The sequence below is a fragment of the Paroedura picta genome, chromosome 10 (genome assembly GCF_049243985.1).
Source record: "Paroedura picta isolate Pp20150507F chromosome 10, Ppicta_v3.0, whole genome shotgun sequence".
NCBI classification, from domain to species: domain Eukaryota; kingdom Metazoa; phylum Chordata; class Lepidosauria; order Squamata; family Gekkonidae; genus Paroedura; species Paroedura picta.
Genome location: NC_135378.1, coordinates 12,065,692 through 12,082,290, shown reverse-complemented (window position 1 = coordinate 12,082,290; position 16,599 = coordinate 12,065,692). Strand labels below are relative to the sequence as shown.

General features: G+C 43.0%; 1 protein-coding gene across 6 annotated transcripts in view; it reads left to right on the top strand.

The window, feature by feature from the left end:
• The first annotated feature begins 621 nt into the window (after positions 1-621).
• RAB28 (RAB28, member RAS oncogene family) overlaps positions 622-16,599 on the top strand; it is an 86,106-nt gene continuing 70,128 nt past the window's right edge. For 2 of the 6 annotated variants that reach the window (XM_077300615.1, XM_077300613.1), the window contains exons 1-2: positions 631-1,039; positions 10,529-10,625. In XM_077300615.1, coding sequence (XP_077156730.1) covers positions 965-1,039; positions 10,529-10,625 — 172 coding nt within the window. In that variant the 5' untranslated portion in view covers positions 631-964. Of the gene's footprint in view, positions 1,040-1,747; positions 1,813-10,528; positions 10,626-16,599 lie in introns of all 6 variants that reach the window. The other 4 variants (XM_077300614.1, XM_077300611.1, XM_077300617.1 and 1 more) reach the window with 3 other exon arrangements.

The following is a 16,599-nucleotide window of genomic DNA, read 5'->3' as shown; positions in this document are numbered from 1 at the left end:
GTGCCTTCAACACACATAATGAGACAACTCCTTCCAAGGGCTGCCACCTTGAGTATGTAAACAGTGGGACAAAACCAGAGTCCAGTGGCACCTTCAAGACCAACAAAGATGTATTCAAGGCAGGAGCTTTCGAGGGCAAGCACTCTTCCAGGGGTAGTCAAACTGCGGCCCTCCAGATGTCCATGGACTACAATTCCCAGGAGCCCCCTGCCAGCATTCGCTGGCAGGGGGCTCCTGGGAATTGTAGTCCATGGGCACCTGGAGGGCCGCAGTTTGACTACCCCTGCTTCAGACCAACATTTGAATCTATTATCATCACTATAGATGTACATTGTTGCCCACTTGCGTCCATTAAATTGCCTGCGAGCCCCCCTAGTACAGATCAAATTACCGGCCTGCGGTTTTAAAGGCCAAAAGGTGTTCATCGCAAATAACGTCCCTCCTTCTCCCGCTCGCGTATTTTTAGCTCAAACCCCCCCCCACCGCATAATCTGGATTAGCCAACGCAACACGCATGCGCAACTCTCTCCTCCCCCCCCCCCGGCCCGCTGCCATTGAGCCTTCCGGCGGCCTCGTTTCCCATATTAGGCCAGGGGGCGTTCCTCCTCGCCTTCCGAGGGCCTTAGTTACCACGCAGGGCGTCACTATCTCGACGGTGGGCGCTTTGGGCCAAACCATTCCCTCGCGACGGTGGCGGCGCCGCCCCTGGCCCTCAATCCCCCGGAGGGAGCCGCGCCTCTTTCCAGCCTTCCTCTCGCTCCGCCCCCGTTCCTGGTCCGCGCAGCAACGCCCCCCCCCTCGCCGGCCTTCCTTTTCGCCCCCCCCCCGTTCCCTCCCGTGGTCTCGTCCAGCGGCGGCCATAGCGACGAGCGGCGGAGGGGGGCGTAAGATGGCGGCGGCGTCGTTCCCGCTGCCGCCGTGAGGAGGAGCGGATGAGCGCGGGGCTCCCTGGGGCCGCGGGGCGATGTCGGACTCCGAGGAGGAGTGCCCCGACCGGCAGCTCAAGTTCGTGGTCGTGGGCGACGGCACCTCCGGCAAGGTCAGCCGGGCGGCCGGGCCGAGAGTCTCGCGGCGTCTCGCGATACCGGCGCTCGGGGCGGGCGGGTGGGCGCCCTCCGCCTCCTCCTCCTCCGCCTCCTCTCGGCAACGCCGGCCGGCGGAAAACCGGCTGCCCGACTCCCGCCCGGGGGAAACGCCGGGAGACTTGGGGGCGGCGCCTGCGGAGGGGGAGGGGCAAACCCGTGGGGATTTGGGGGCGGGGGCGGTTCCCCCGGTCCCGGCGGGAGGTTGGCGCCCCGCAGAACGCCCTTCCCCCGCGGCCCTTTTCTCCCGGGGAACGGAGGGTTGGGGTTAGGGTTAGACCGGCAGCCCTCGTCGCCCAGAGCCGCGCTGGGCCAGCAGCACCCCGGCCCTGTCCGACTGGGCCCGCCCGGCTCTCGCACAGCCCGTGCCCCGGAGGGCCCCCACGCAGAGGCCAAGGCCGCCCCTCACGCCGTCTCCCGCTTAGTCTGAGCATGGAGGCCCCCCTCGGCCCCTGGCAGGCTTCTCCGCCAGAAGTGGGAACATTCCTGGGGCCCTGGCCACATCCACCGGCAGTGGAGCCCACCTTTTCATGACTCCTGTGCAAAGAAGTATTTCCTTTCAAACGTCCTGCCCGTCAACCTCATGGGATGCTCTCGAGTCCTAGTCTTTTGGAAGTATTGTTATTTCTCGTAGTAATAATAATATAATTATTTTATTATTATAGACTGGACTTTCCTAGGTTGCGGAGGGTTTTAAAATGATGTCAAAATTAGAAGCTGCCTTCTGATGGTAATTGGAATCTTATTGGGCTGGTGGGAAGTGTCGGTTGGTCACTGGTTGGGCAAATTTTTCTTGGGTATTATGTTTATATACGGCTCTCCCTGAAGGCTCAGGTAGATGTTCTCAAATCGGGAGAACCAGAGCTCTCAGAGCTGAGTTTTCACAATCTAATAAGCCCATCACTCGGTCAAAGGAGGAAACCAGGTTGGTCTGGCAGGACCTGTTGGGAGTCAAATTGGTGCTGACTTCCCCAGATCAACAAATTGTCCTTCGGATGTTTACGGATCACCCTCTATAAAGTCTCCTCCATTATCTTACCTGCGGTTCATGGTAGACATACTGGCTTGTTAGACTCCGGGGTCGTCTCCTCCCTTTTCTGAAGATTGGGATGACATTTACTTTCCTCCAGTCTTCTGGCACCTCTCCAGGATTCCAGGCAGGCCTAAAGATGATGGGCAAGGATTCCCCAAGTTCTCCATAAAGTTCTTTAAGCCCTCTTTGGTGCACACCATCCGGCCCAGGGGATTTGAACTCATTCAGTGCAGCCAGGTGCCTCTCGACAATCTCCCTGTCCATGTCAATCAGACACTATACCTTGCCTACTAACATCTTGAGGTGTGTTCATATTCTTTTGGGAAAACACAGGCAAAATAATACTGTGCCATTCTGAATTCTCGCTGTCCCCTATCAGAGCCTCTCCATCTTCACCTAGTGGTGGGCCTATGGCCTTGTTTACCTTAAGTTTGCTTTTCATGTATCTGAAGAAGCTTTTCTTGTCCTAGTGGACAGTCTCAGCTCTCTCCCAGCTTTGGCCTTTCTGATGACCAGCAGTGCCTTGTAACCTGCAGATACTCTTCTTTTCTTCCCTTATCTTCATCTTGATGCTTTCTACTGGAGTGTCACTCTCTTCCTCTAGGCAAACCCTCTCCTATTTATTTATTTCATTTTAATTATTTATTTATATTTATATACTGCCCTGAGGCTCAGGGCAGTTCATGACATTGTCCAATACAATATACTACTCCAGTAGAATATACGAAATATAATGCATTCTAAAAAATCATTTCAATAAAATTACATCAACATTGTTAAACATTTAAAACATTAAAAGCATTTAAAACGCTTAACTATAACTTTACAGGTTGGCATCACATATAGTGCTACTCCATCTTCTTTTCGCTCTTTTCTGTTTCTTTTGAACAACCCTTATCCATCCACTATTGCATTGTAGTTATGGGAATCATTCCACCAAGTCTCTCTAAATCATACTTCTCTGTCAGCATGAGAAGCCTGGGCTCCTCCTTTTTATTGCCCATGCTTTGAGCATGGGTAATATGGTACCTGAAACTTTTTACCCTGGGTTCTGTTTGACCTGTGCTTCCTGGGGCAAGCCACTGATACTTGCTTTCCTACATTAGAATTAGATCATTTGTTATCACAGGAGAAGTGTGACAGCCCTGCTGGAGAGTATTGGATCTTTGTTTTCTTCCAAGGCATCAGACTGCAGCTCAGGAAAGTTGCTTACCATTCCAGTCCCTTTACTAGTGGCTGTTTCATGGTGTGAAAAATCTGCTAGTCATACACCCTACCAGTCAGTGGCCTACCCCTCTTTCCTGGAACTATTAGTCTAGTACATCTGTCTCCTGCCTGTTCTTTTTATCCTTACAACAAACTCTTATTGGTCAGCTCTGCTGACTCTGTGTGAGTGTGAGAGAGAGTGAGAGAGCTTGTGGCCACCTTTGACACAGTGGGGTATGTGCAGTCATTAAATGGCTGCTGCAGGCGTTGGAGCAAGCCATACAACAGCTACCTCAGCTTCTCTTCCGCCACACAGCAGTAGTGCTTGTGCTTTTGTGACAGCTGCTGCTGAAACAATATGTTTAGACTTCTGCACAACCAGTCAAATTTCCAGTGGCCAATTACAAGCCTTGCTAAGCAAAAGCTCCACCTGCCCCTGCCCACTTTTTGAAACATTAGTTTTTGGGAGTGGTGTCAATGGGCACCCTGGTGTACCAAGAAGCAATCAACAGTGGCCAAGGCCTTCACTGATGTTGCCTTCTGTTATTCAGAGTTTTCAGTGTGTGAATGTGGTAAGCAGGTAAAGGTAAAGGTATCCCCTGTGCAAGCACTGGGTCATGTCTGACCCTTGGGGTGACGCCCTCTAGCGTTTTCATGGCAGACTCAATATGGGATGGTTTGCCAGTGCCTTCCCCAGTCATTACCGTTTAATCCCCAGCAAGCTGGGTACTCATTTTACCGACCTCGGAAGGATGGAAGGCTGAGTCAACCTTGAGCCGGCTGCTGGGATTGAACTCCCAGCCTCGCGGGCAGAGCTTTCAGACTGCATGTCTGCTGCCTTACCACTCTGCGCCACAAGAGGCTCGTGTGAATGTGGAGGCTACCCTTAATCAACATGACTAGGAGCTACTGATGGACTTATTCTTTATGAATGTGTCTAAGCCCCTTTTGCTTATGGCCATCAACTGCCTTCCTTCACAGTTTGTATCAACTGAATCACTAGTCTGGGTGAAGGAGTTCCTTTTGTTTGCCTGTAATCTGTAGCCATTCACTTTCCTTGGTGCTCTCAAGTCCAAGTGTAATAACAGCAGATCTGTCTGTCTGTACATGATTTTATAAACCTGTATTGTGACTACCCATGTTGATTGATTCATTTGAACTGAGAAGTTCATGGATAGTGCAAGGTTTGAACATGAGTACCTCACATTATAGTTCAGCACTCTAACCACTATAGCATATTGATTCTCATTAGAATTTTACCGTTATCTCATGGATCACTGACTGAGCATGTCTTCTTGCTGGTCAAAGTGAACCCTTGTCAGAGCTAATGCAATGGGATGTTTCTTTGTGCAGAACCATTCCTTGCAGAAGCCATTTAAACAATAAGGTTGGTTTATTGCTTATGTATTTTCAGATTTATATGCCGCCATTCCTCAAGGACTCAGCGGCTCACAATATATCACAAACATTTTAAACATGTTGAATTATGTGTAAACAATCAGAGGATCTCACTGCCTCCTCTCCAGTACAAGAGAGGGGGAGGTAAAGCACATTGTTGTGAAAATACTGGATGGCATACAGATGTTGGATGCTTGTTTGTGTAGGGAGGCCGTCTTATTGAAGGTATTTGTAGGCCTCAACCATAGACCTGGTAGAACAGTTCTGTCTTACAGGCCATACAGAACTGTTTTAAGTCCCATGGGGCCCTGATCTTGCTCAGGGCTGAGAAATCTCTGCCTCTTGTTGAGGTCAGTTTCTCTTGGGCCAGGGATCTTGAGAATATTTTGTATGTTTATAGATTTCTTTGGGGGCATATGGGAGAAGGTGGGTTCCACAGGCATGAAGATCCCAGACTGTTTAGTGCATTAAAGGTAAGTACCAGAACCTTGATCCTGTTTCAGTCCTCAGTCTGGAGTCAGTGCAGCTGGGAAAACATTGGTCAAATATATGCTTTCCACCTGGTTCCTGTAGGGAGCTGGGCAGTTGCATTCTGGACCAGTTGAAGTTCCCAGATCAGATACAAGGGTAGTCTTGCATAGAGTGAGTTGTAGTAGTCAGACCTGGAGGTGACCATTATTTGGTCACAGTTGCCAAGTTGGGTGTTGACAAGTAAAATGCTAGCTGCTGTACGTGGTAAAGTTATTAAAAAGCCTAGTGGACAGCATTTGTGACCTGGGTTTCCATTGATAGGGAGGAGTCCAAGATGTCAAAAATGTTAATTAGATACCATCAAGAGTTGGGAGTTGTAGCACTTCACCTGGGACGTGCCAATCCAGCCAAAGAAACTGTTTTATTTGGATTCAACTTCAGTCGATTCCACTTGAGCCACTCCACCACAGCTTCCAGTCCAATGCACTTGTGGGTGTGGATGGCTGGCTGTCCATCAGCACATAGTGCTGGGTATCATCAGCTTACTCTCCCTTACTGTCACTCTCTGTCCATGACCATGGAGAAAGGCCATACCCTGTGTCTCCATGTTGACTAGGCACTGGTTGAGAAATCCATATTCTGCAGAGGTGAACATTACTGTAAGGTTTAGTGGAATCAGCAGTGCTTGACCCCCCTAGATCCAGCTTTCTCTAACGATTATCTGTGGACGACAAGCGCTATCTCCACCCCACGGCCAAGCTGGAAGCTGGTATGGGAAGGATTAAGGGTCGATGTTTCTTCCAGAAAACAATTATTACACATCCGCACGTTCAACTACCTTATCAGGAATGACAAATATGTAGCCTGGCAGTAGTTGGTTGGGTCTGTTGTATACAGCTTTGTTTTTTTTCAAAAGCAATCTGACCGCTGCCTACTTCAGCTTCTCTGGAAAAGTCCCTGAAGTCACAGACAATTTGGTAATATTTATTATTTATTTATTATTTATTTAGATTTTCATACCACCCTTCCATATGGCTCTGGGTGGTTTACATATAACAGCATGGGGTAATTATATAGAACAGGGGTAGTCAACCTGTGGTCCTCCAGATGTCCATGGTCTACAATTCCCATGAGCCCCTGCCAGCAAACGCTGGCAGGGACTCATGGGAATTGTAGTCCATGGACACCTGGAGGACCACAGGTTGACTATCCCCGATATAGAACATTGCAACAAATATAACAGTCATAACATAACCAGAACAATATTTAAACAGGGACAAGAAGGTTGGCACTGCTTTGGGTTGGTCAGATTCTTTGGTCCTGGGAGCGGGAATCTGGGGGGCAGTGGGTGTTTTTGGGTTGGTCGGCCTCGAGCAAATGTTGGTGGAGGAGCTAGAGAGGGATGCAAGTAAACATTTAAATGTCTCCCAAGGCTTGGAAAACTCTTCCCTCTAAGCTTTGCATGAGAATAGCCTCTCACTAACACGGGAAGCCCCACTCAGCAGCAGTCTGGAGCTGGGCAGGCTCTTGCACTTACCACTGCCCATTTGAAGATACCAGCAGTTAAATTCTGCTTAGGAGACAAACTGTTCCTCTCACTAAGGGGAAAAAACTTAGAGGAAACATTGGTTACCAGTGCATTTTGGGACCACCTGTGCTTGCAAAACATTTATTTTCACATGCTGGCATTAATGTTAATAATCTGCACCCAAGATGGACTCTTCAGAATGTTAACATTAATTTTCCTTAACAAAAGTGAGTAGAAAATCTAATAATATGCAAGAATATATATGTGAGCTGGTTACCCTGTGAGCCTGCTGAAACTTAAACATTTAAAAGATCGTTGCATGATTAAACAACAGTTGCATCCCTAATTCTTTGCACATAGAGAAGTAACATGCTGGAACATCCTGTCGGAAGGGAACTGTTTGTATGGAAGAGCATTCATTTATGCTTTGAGGAGGAATGGTGGCACAGTGATTTTGTCATGTCCTTTGCACTTAGCGGGCCATAAGTTCAGTTGCTGGCATCTCCAGTGAAAAGGACCTCAGCAGGTTTTGGGGAAACACAGTCATAACAGAGAAGATATGACTACTGAAATAGCCCCAAGGCCAGAAGATGCAGACTTAAGATGCTCTGAGGACATGGATGAATGGGTTGGCTAGCGAGTGAGGTAGTTGTATCCAAGTTGGGTTGGTGTGAGCTACACTGGATACCTGAAAGCAGGCTTTCTCAACTAGGGTTTCATGAAGCCCTGGAGATTCTTGATGGCCCTGGGAAGGGTTTCCTGAATTGGGTGGGAGTTAATTAATTTTTGAAATAAATTTGCTAAACATTTATCGGCTGGTATGACCATGTATGGTCATGTTGATCTGCTTCCCCTTGCCAATGATGGGCCTGGGCATGTCCACATCTACGCTTTCCAATCCTATAAAATCAGAACTCAGTCAGGCACCTTTAAGACCAACAAAGATTTATTCAGGGCATGAGCTTTCGAGTGCAAGTGTCTGAGGAAGAGTGCTTGCACTCGAAAGCTTCTTCCCTGAATAAATCTTTGTTGGTCTTAAAGGTGCCACTGGACTCTGATTTTATTGTGCTACTTCAGACCAACATGGCTACTCATTTGAAGCTTTGCAACCCTGTTCTGCATTATTGCACCACTTCTGGGGTTTCTTAACGACCAAAGAATGTTTCAAGGGATTCTTGATGGTGAGAAAGGCTGCCTGAAAGGCTTGATAAGGTGTTTAGGGCTTGCACTTGGCAGTTTTGGTGAGAATCCGTAACTGGCTGTTCCTGATGGAAATTCTGATCAGGGACATTTCCAGGAGCATTTCTGATATCCCATAGCATTTTGGATGTTAATTCTGGGTGCTCTTTTTGACCCATAAGTCAGTGTTCGTTAATCTGTAGGACTAGAGCCTTTGACAAACTCTCCTACCCTGTGAGGCAAACAAAACTTTTGGCTTGATTTATTAGTCGTCCCAGTATTTCACTTTTAGTCTGCAGTGTGTAGATTTCGGAGAAGTTGAAGTAGTCTGAAACTAAGTTGAATGCCAAGATTTTGTTCTGAATTCTCCAATGCCTATTTTTGTGTGTTGCATGTATTAGGGCAAGAAGGCGTGGACTGGTTGCAAGGTATCGTTCTCAGTACTTCAGTGTGTTGAGGGCAACATGACTGTCTGGTCCTGCAAACCAGAGAGTGTATTTTAAGTTTAGAAAAATCTATAAAGACAAATGTTGGAATTAGTTTTCTGGAAGCCTGTTGCTGAATAGAAGAACATGAACTGCTGATGCCGTTGTACTTGGAGTATAAATATTTGTGCTTGAACTAGAAGTCATGTTTTTCCAGGGCTGTTAGAGCAGGACCTCCAATGTAGCACATTCATTAACAGCAAAAATATAAGGGGTCCCAGACAGTCACTGGTTTTCTGCTCTACATTCTTTCTCATTAAGGAGAGGATGTAAGAAGGCTGCTTTAAGAGAACTTTCCTTTGCTGTTGATAACTTCTTGCTCTCACTGGCAGTTGTTAACCCAGTGTGTGTTTTCATTAACACCTTTAAAAACCTCTGGGGAATATCAAGTGTTGGAGAAGGATAAAATTAATATTTACAATGTCCTTAAATCAAAGAGTCAGGAATAAAGTAGATAATCTTATTGGATGATTCTGTGTTTTCTAAATTTGCATCTATATTGTGCATATATTTGCCCCTGAAGTTCAGTTTCTGATCAGACAGAGGGCATAGTTAAAGTTGGGATCAGTTTGGGAAGAGAACCATTGGCTGTTTTCTCCATGAATCTTTTTCTTGCTGTTATTTTTATTTTAGAATTTTCATCTATGTATTATTTAGTTTGTAGCTTTCCTGTGAACAGATTTGAAATTACAATGCTGAAATATTTCTTAAGAAGATGCAGTTTTCAAATCAAAGTTTCAGAAGAATTTCTGGCCTGAATATCCTTTATATTGTAATGAATGGAGTAACTGCAGTTACTAATACACTAGCACAGTACGGTTTGTTTTCTATATTGTTGTTACCTGAAATTAATGTCGTCCTTCCAGAAACCCACACTATTTTAAGCTTTTAATAATGTGACTATAATTGAGGCCCTGGTCACAAGCATGTATATTAGGAAATGCATTCCATTGCATTCAGCAGGTGTTATTTCAAATACTACAAGTTTCTTAGTAGTGTGTTTAGAACTGAAAACCAATATAATATTAGGAAAATTGCTCCTTAGTTTCTAGGAGTCTTCTGTGTGGCCATACTTGACAAGTAGGTTAGTCCTCATGATCACACATGTATAAACATGAGTTTGCCTCAGTTCTCTTTCTGAGCAGTTATCATCAGCCATTGGGATTCAGCACGTTACTTAGACATCTTAGCTGTGTGAGATATTTTAAGCTTCCCCCTCTGTAATCTCCACTTCTCTGTGTCATACTGCTATTCATTTATTTACTCATTCCTTTGTTTGTTCGTTCGTTCATTTTTCAAATATCTATGCTGCTCTTTCCTGAGGGTTCAGGGTGGTGTACAGCATATCATAATAATACAACAATCAAAACATAAACATTTTAAAATTGGTTTGCATTAATTGTCAGATCCTCTTAGCTTTAAGAAATTATGGGGTGGGTGGTGTGGTGTGTGGGTGGGCAGGACTGCTCCAGAAACACAAGAGCAAAAAGCCTCGAGGCATGTGAACAATTTTTGTGAGGTTTTGGATCCTGGCCAGTATTAGTGATCTAGGAGGAAAGGAGCGGTGTAAATATATTAATAAATAAGCAGACATTGTCAGAAGTGTTTTTCATGATTCTGCAATAACGAATCAATACGTGACCTGGGGTTTTCTTGTTCTGTATTGCTGGAGCAGCTGAGAATTTTCATGTAATATTTGTATATACCAGGTGTTTTCTTGACAATGTTATTTATTCTAAAAATTCAGAACTGCCAATCACTCAAAAGAGTGACTTGCAAAAGTTGTCAGTTTTGCCTACCATTACGATTAAAATTGTGATGTCTTTGTAATTATGGCATTCAGAAAAAAACTGACAAAATACATATGTATAGAAGATTGAATTCATATGCTCATTTAGCGAGGAGTGGTGCTTCTCAGTAATCATGCATAGGTTGGGCTGTATAACTGTTTTGTCTTTGTTTTTACCAGCTATGTTTTTAATTCTTTTATCTTCTGTTTAAATTGGGATTATTTTATACATTTCTGTGCAAATCACTGAAGCATTAGCAGTTACTTTAAAAAATGTGTGCTGTTTTTATTTATTTTGTTACTGTTCAGATGTGGCTTTTCAGATACCAAGTGGATTTGATGTGATTCTGTTTTTAGACCTCCTTAGCCACACGCTTTGCTCAAGAAGCTTTCGGGAAGCAGTACAAACAAACCGTAGGACTTGACTTCTTTTTGAAAAGAATTACACTGCCAGGTAAGAAGATAATTAACGTGCACGAATGCAAACAGTGGGGAAAACTAAGAACAGCTGCATTCTGATATAGACAAGATTTAATGTGGTGCTTTAATAATGTTTCAGAGGTGTGCCTCTATAAAGAGTTGCGCATTTGCGGCTGGATTGTTTCAATTTAGAGATGAGGCTCTCAGGAATATATTAGTCCAAGTTTTCTAGGTGTGCGGATTCTAAGTAGGTAAGAAGAACTGAATTAATGTGTTTCTGTTGAAATAAGTGTATGATTTTGGAAAGAAGTATTCCCCACTTTTGCTTAGATTGATGGAGTACATGCAGTGTGGCTGTGGAGTTGCTAGGCTGCGATCTGTGAATGCTGTCTTATGCAAGGCAGCATGAAATTGCTGGCATTTAATAGACCACTAAAATGCAGGGTCCCAAGGCACTCATAAAAATACAGTTTGAGCATTCAAGATGTTTCACTTCATGATGCAAAGCAACTATTTAGATGCCAGTTGTGGCACACTGCATGGAAAACATAAAGAAATAATTAAGAAAGAATGGCAGGATCTTAAAGTTTGTTTCTAAACAAGTAGGGATCTAAAACAAATCATTTGTTCATTTTAGTGTAATTCAATTTGTAAGCATAAAAATATTCCATTAAATGCATTTTCCCTGTTGTGCTTAACAAACCAAAGCTGGAGAGAACACTTTCACTGAGACTGGGAGGAAAAATGATAATGTGGTTGCAAATTTAACCTTAAAAAAAACATTCTGGGATGCTTCAGGAAAATACAAATAGGGCATAGTTTCGTTGAACAGTGTTCAGGGCAGTTTTTCTAACTGACTCTGAATGCTAAATTATAGCATTGACAATTAGATCTCTGAAATATTTAGCTTTGAGTAGCTAGTGTTAAATTTGGGAGAACCAGTATCAAATTTATGGTTGTCATCCATATGGAGATGAAAAATAGTTTAAATATGTAGGTGCCAACATTAGTTTGACCACAGTTTGAGGATTTGGCCTCTAATATTCAGAGGACATAGATCTTCAGTATGACTTTGAATTCCAGGCCACACTGGCTACTTCTCCATGAATGAAGAAATTAACTGCAAGTGTCCCTGGTAGGTACCTGGAAGGGTGGGCAGGTAGGTATTCACGCTAAGACCAACAGAACATATGCCCCATACATGTGAGACTGTGCGTGCTGAGAATATGTGCATATTTTTGGTCTCTCTTGGCAGATGCCAAATTATTTATCTACTAATGTAGACTAAATGCTGCCCCGGAATTTTTCACACTTTTTGGTGAACAAAAACACTTGTGGGTCTCCTCCCCTGAATTTACTACGGTAAAATACATTTTTCCGATTTGGATATATGATTTTTTAAAAGAGAATGGCAGCATTTTAGGGCTAAAAAGTTTTAAAATGTGCATTGCGCTTAGACTTTAATTCAATTTCAAAAATTTGTTAATTTTTAATTATCCCAACAGAAATTTTAAAAAATATAATATAATAATATTGTCTACAGATAAGCATGTATAAAAATATCTATAAATATATCTAAAAATATGTGTCCCCCCCAAGATAGGCCCAAAACATATGTTTAAGAAACACCTCTTGCAAAGTTACAGCACCAAAAATTAAACACATTTCTTAGTCCTTTAATGATTTTAATACTGTGGTGTCCAGTATATCCTAAACATAATTATTTTTCCTGAATAAGTGGCAGAGTAAGGTCCACGGAAACCACAGGTTTAAAATTAATTCAGTTTGAATGGCAGTCCTGATTGTTCTTCAAAGTCAACTGTTAAAGCGGTCAAATTAGTGCTGCAGATGCTCTGTGTAAAAATGATTTTTTTACTGTTTACATTTGCGGAGTAGGTAATCCATTTTATCTTCCTCAGAGGTATATATTTTAGGGGGTTCATGCTCATATATTGGGGTGGTGATGCCTTAATGTGACACTATTATTTTAAGCTTAGTGCTCATCTGCTTCCTCTTTCAAAAACACCCGCTGGTTTATGAAGATCAGTATTCATTTCAGTTATTTAGATTTGGTACCTTACATTTGGCAGATTGGTATTTTTTGCAATTCATGCTGATTAATAAAATTTCCATAATAGACTGCTTAGGGCTGTGTTTCTGACCCAGGTTTGAATTCCCACTCTGTCATCAAATCTTACTGGGTGAACTTGGGCCAGCCACCCACTTACAGAGTTTTGTTGGGAGGAGAAAATGGAGAAGATAGTAATGCAAACTGATTTCGATCCTTAGTGGCTAGAAATAAAATAGTAAATGAAGAAATAAAATTACATTTGTGCGTGAGCCCTATTGAAGTTAATAGGACTTGTGGTTCCTGCAGCGAATTACCGTGCATGCAGTTACTCTAAGATAATGGGCGTGGCTGATGATTATTAAATACGATCTGATTGCAAATCTGGGAGCATGCTGATAGTTTAACCTCCTGCCTTTTAGCAGGCCAGTTTTGCTCCACTTGGTGTGGAAAAATCGTGAAATTTTAAAAATCTGATTGGTTTTGCATTGGACAGATTCCAAAACCTTGATGAAAGATCAGTGTTTGGATGTATTAAAATAACGCATCTGTGACATTGACTTCCAGGCTCCGGTGGGTGGGGCTCAAAGAGCACATTCACCATTAATTTACGACATTTCTCCTGTCTATAGGTCCCTCCTCTCATATTTTCATACATTAAATAATCCAATGCTTAGGCGCTGCTTTATGCAAGCGCAATTAAACCTTCTTTCAACATCTTGGACTAGGGGAAGGTTTGGAAACACTCCCTTTGCTGATCGATTCTGCTCCTGCCGACTCCGTCAAGTTGAGCTGACGGCTCATGTGCTGCTTCTCTGTCTTAGATACTCATTGCAGCGGAAGTTGTTTCTGACTCCATTACTGGGAACGAGACCTTTTTACTCTGATGGGATGCTGATTTGTTTTCCTCTTGAGGATAAACTCCCACAGATCTGCTGTAGCTCTTTTTATTCACAAAGCTTTTAATCCTTAAAAGTGTTTAAAAAAATTTTTTTCTTTTTCTTTTTTAAAAATTTTCTGCTGGGAACACTTTTCTCTTTTGTTTTTTATAGACACTTATTATACCATGAAAGGTGTTTGAATTAAAACAACACTGAATTAAAACAGTGGGTTTCTCTGCCCATTATATTGGCCTGTACTTTGCTGGCTTTGACCGTATTAATAAATCTAATATTGGCCTGTATGTTCAGAAGGGACCTGACATCCAGCATGTGGTACTCCTTCTTAAGCACACCTTGTTGGCTACATGGACAGCGGTGACAGCTTTGACAGAACTGAGGATTTGTTTGGCATCAGAAACGGGGCTAGTTCTATATACCCCACTCTCTCGGTCTCCCCCTAAACAGGTGGAGAGTGATGCTGATAGTGCTGGGCATCTTTTTGCCAGGAGGGTTCTTTCTCACACTCAGATCCCTGCTTTAAGCAAGGATCTCCTCCCTGTGGCCGTTGTGTTTTGGACTGGAGTATGTCCTTTTAGCACATCATCAAATATAGTTGAATGCTTTACCTGGAAATGTTTAAAAATGTCAAAGTGATGTAATTCTTTCTGTTCGAGGAGAAAATTATATTCAAAAGAGGAGCCCTTTTCATTATATTTCATGATCCAATGTGCTGTATAGTCTGGATGCAACCACTGTGCAGAAAATAGTGCATCTGTTAGTCAGAGGTTTTGCAGATAGAGCTCCTTAAGAGTCATAGTCAAAATACTTTCAGGAAGGTTGTGGGTATAGTCCAGCAAACAGGGTTTCACTGTGAAAAGTCTTTAAAAAAATCTCAGTGAAGAGGTGGACAGACATGTGTTTTTAGTTCCATCTTGACTGTAGATTTTTAAGAACGGTTAATGTGCCCCAGGTATACTTTTAGAAGGTTGCTGTTGAATCCTGCTAGTGGCTTCGATTCAGACCAAAAGAGCTTGGATAACTAATAAGATCAACTTTGCTTCAATTAAGCAGAATTTCCTGTAAAGTAGCTCCCAAAAAATGTTTCAACAAAATTCTTGAAGAATTCTTAATATATGATTCCTACAAAAACTTGGAATTTTACAGAGAATTTCCCCCCCTGTCATTGACTGTGAAGGTTATATTATAGATCTGCAGAAATGTTAAATAATACAGCACTGCTAAAATACATAACGCTGTGTGATATCCAACTCTAAACTTTCCAGTTTGCTAGATATAATTAAATTGCTTGAATATTACTGAAAGTCCATGGCTTGAGCTGGAAAATGTACATTTCTGTATGTAATTGATTGACATTCAGCACCCAAAGAAACAGAACTCAGTTTTTCGGATTCCAGTTCAAAGTAGATATTTATTTACCCAAGCAAGTCAGAAAATTATACCTGGAGCAATATGGGCATATTGGGGGACGGACCATACTGTGCTTGGAAAATATTGTTCTGCAAGTTTCTAATCTTATTAAAATACTTTTGCTCATAATTTTGTTGCTAGTGGCTTGAATTCGTCTTTCTCAGCAGCCCCGTTTGGCTACTTCTGGTGCTGTCCACTCAAAGTTTTTTTATTTTAAATGGTCTGTGCTGCAAGGATGGGAATTCCCATTCATTTCAGTGAGGCTTGCACAAGAGAATTTCCCAGTGGACTGTGTGCTTAACATCCAGCTGAAGATGCAGAGTTGCATCTGAATGTAGTTGTTACAGGTATCTCTTCAAGACAGGTGAAAACATGGTGACGATCAGGTAACTTTCTCAAGAGGAGGAGAGTATAGACCAGGGGTAGTCAAACTGCTAGCGGCAGGGGCTCATGGGAATTGCAGTCCATGGACATCTGGAGGGCCACAGTTTGACTACAATTACTAGAAGGAATATGGAAAGTGAAGCTCATAAGGTGCCATAGTTACTGGAAAGTTCTGACTTGTTTCTGTGCTCTTTTCAGAGCAGCTTTCTCAACAGTTAATCGGACACACACTGCGTTGTCTTCTGGTGAGAGGCACAGAGGAGCTGTGTCTCAAAGCAGTTCCCACTGTCTTAGCAGAAGCTGGTGCAATATGTGTGTGTTCAACTATTGAATAAATTGTCCTGATGAAGAAAACTAAATCATGTCAGACATTTTCCATTAATAACACCACACCTTATCGGCTTCACTTTTAGTGTCTCTTTATTGTGATGCCAGTCACGGTGTCCTGAGTCTTGCCTCTTTATTGTTGTCCTTGGTGCAGTTGTACTTCTTGATTTTATTTCGTGCTTGATGCAACGCGCTAAGTTACTAATATCTGCTACTACAATGTGGCAATTTTTGAGAGATTTTAAAAATATGGAATTCTATGTTTAGTAACTAAAAGAAGCCAGTTCAGTCAATTAAAGTTAGTTCGGTCTTGTTTCCATCAACGGAACATGGTAGGGTATAATTCATAAAGCTGGATCTAGCGCTGTGTTTCCGTAACTGCAAGGGCATCTACCTAAGCAGGATCATAACAAATGTTGCGTCTTTTAAATCAGGGGTAGTCAACTTGTGGTCCTCCAGATGTCCATGGACTACAATTCCCATGAGCCCCTGCCGCTGGCAGGGGCTCATGGGAATTGTAGTCCATGGACATCTGGAGGACCACAGGTTGACCACCTCTGTTTTAAATGATACAGAGCAGCATAATCCCAGCAGAGATTGGATCAAACCATCTTTTCTGACCACTCAAAAATGCTATGCTTGATATCATCGAACCTGCATCAGTAAAAGCCGCATGCGCTGGGAACTGCAGTAAGAAGGGGAATTGGATGAGCAAGAGTGGAAAAGATGGCCGTGTCCACTCCGTGCCTTTTTGTCTTGTAAACTATGAAGAAGTGGGACAGTTATTGAAATCCTTGGTATAAGAGCTCTAATAATTTTAAGTACTAATTAAGAAAAATTAAAACTCACCCATTTTGTTTGAGTATTTGAAGAGTTGTGGAATTCACGGAAAATAGAAGCCCCTGCTTTTCTGCTTGCGT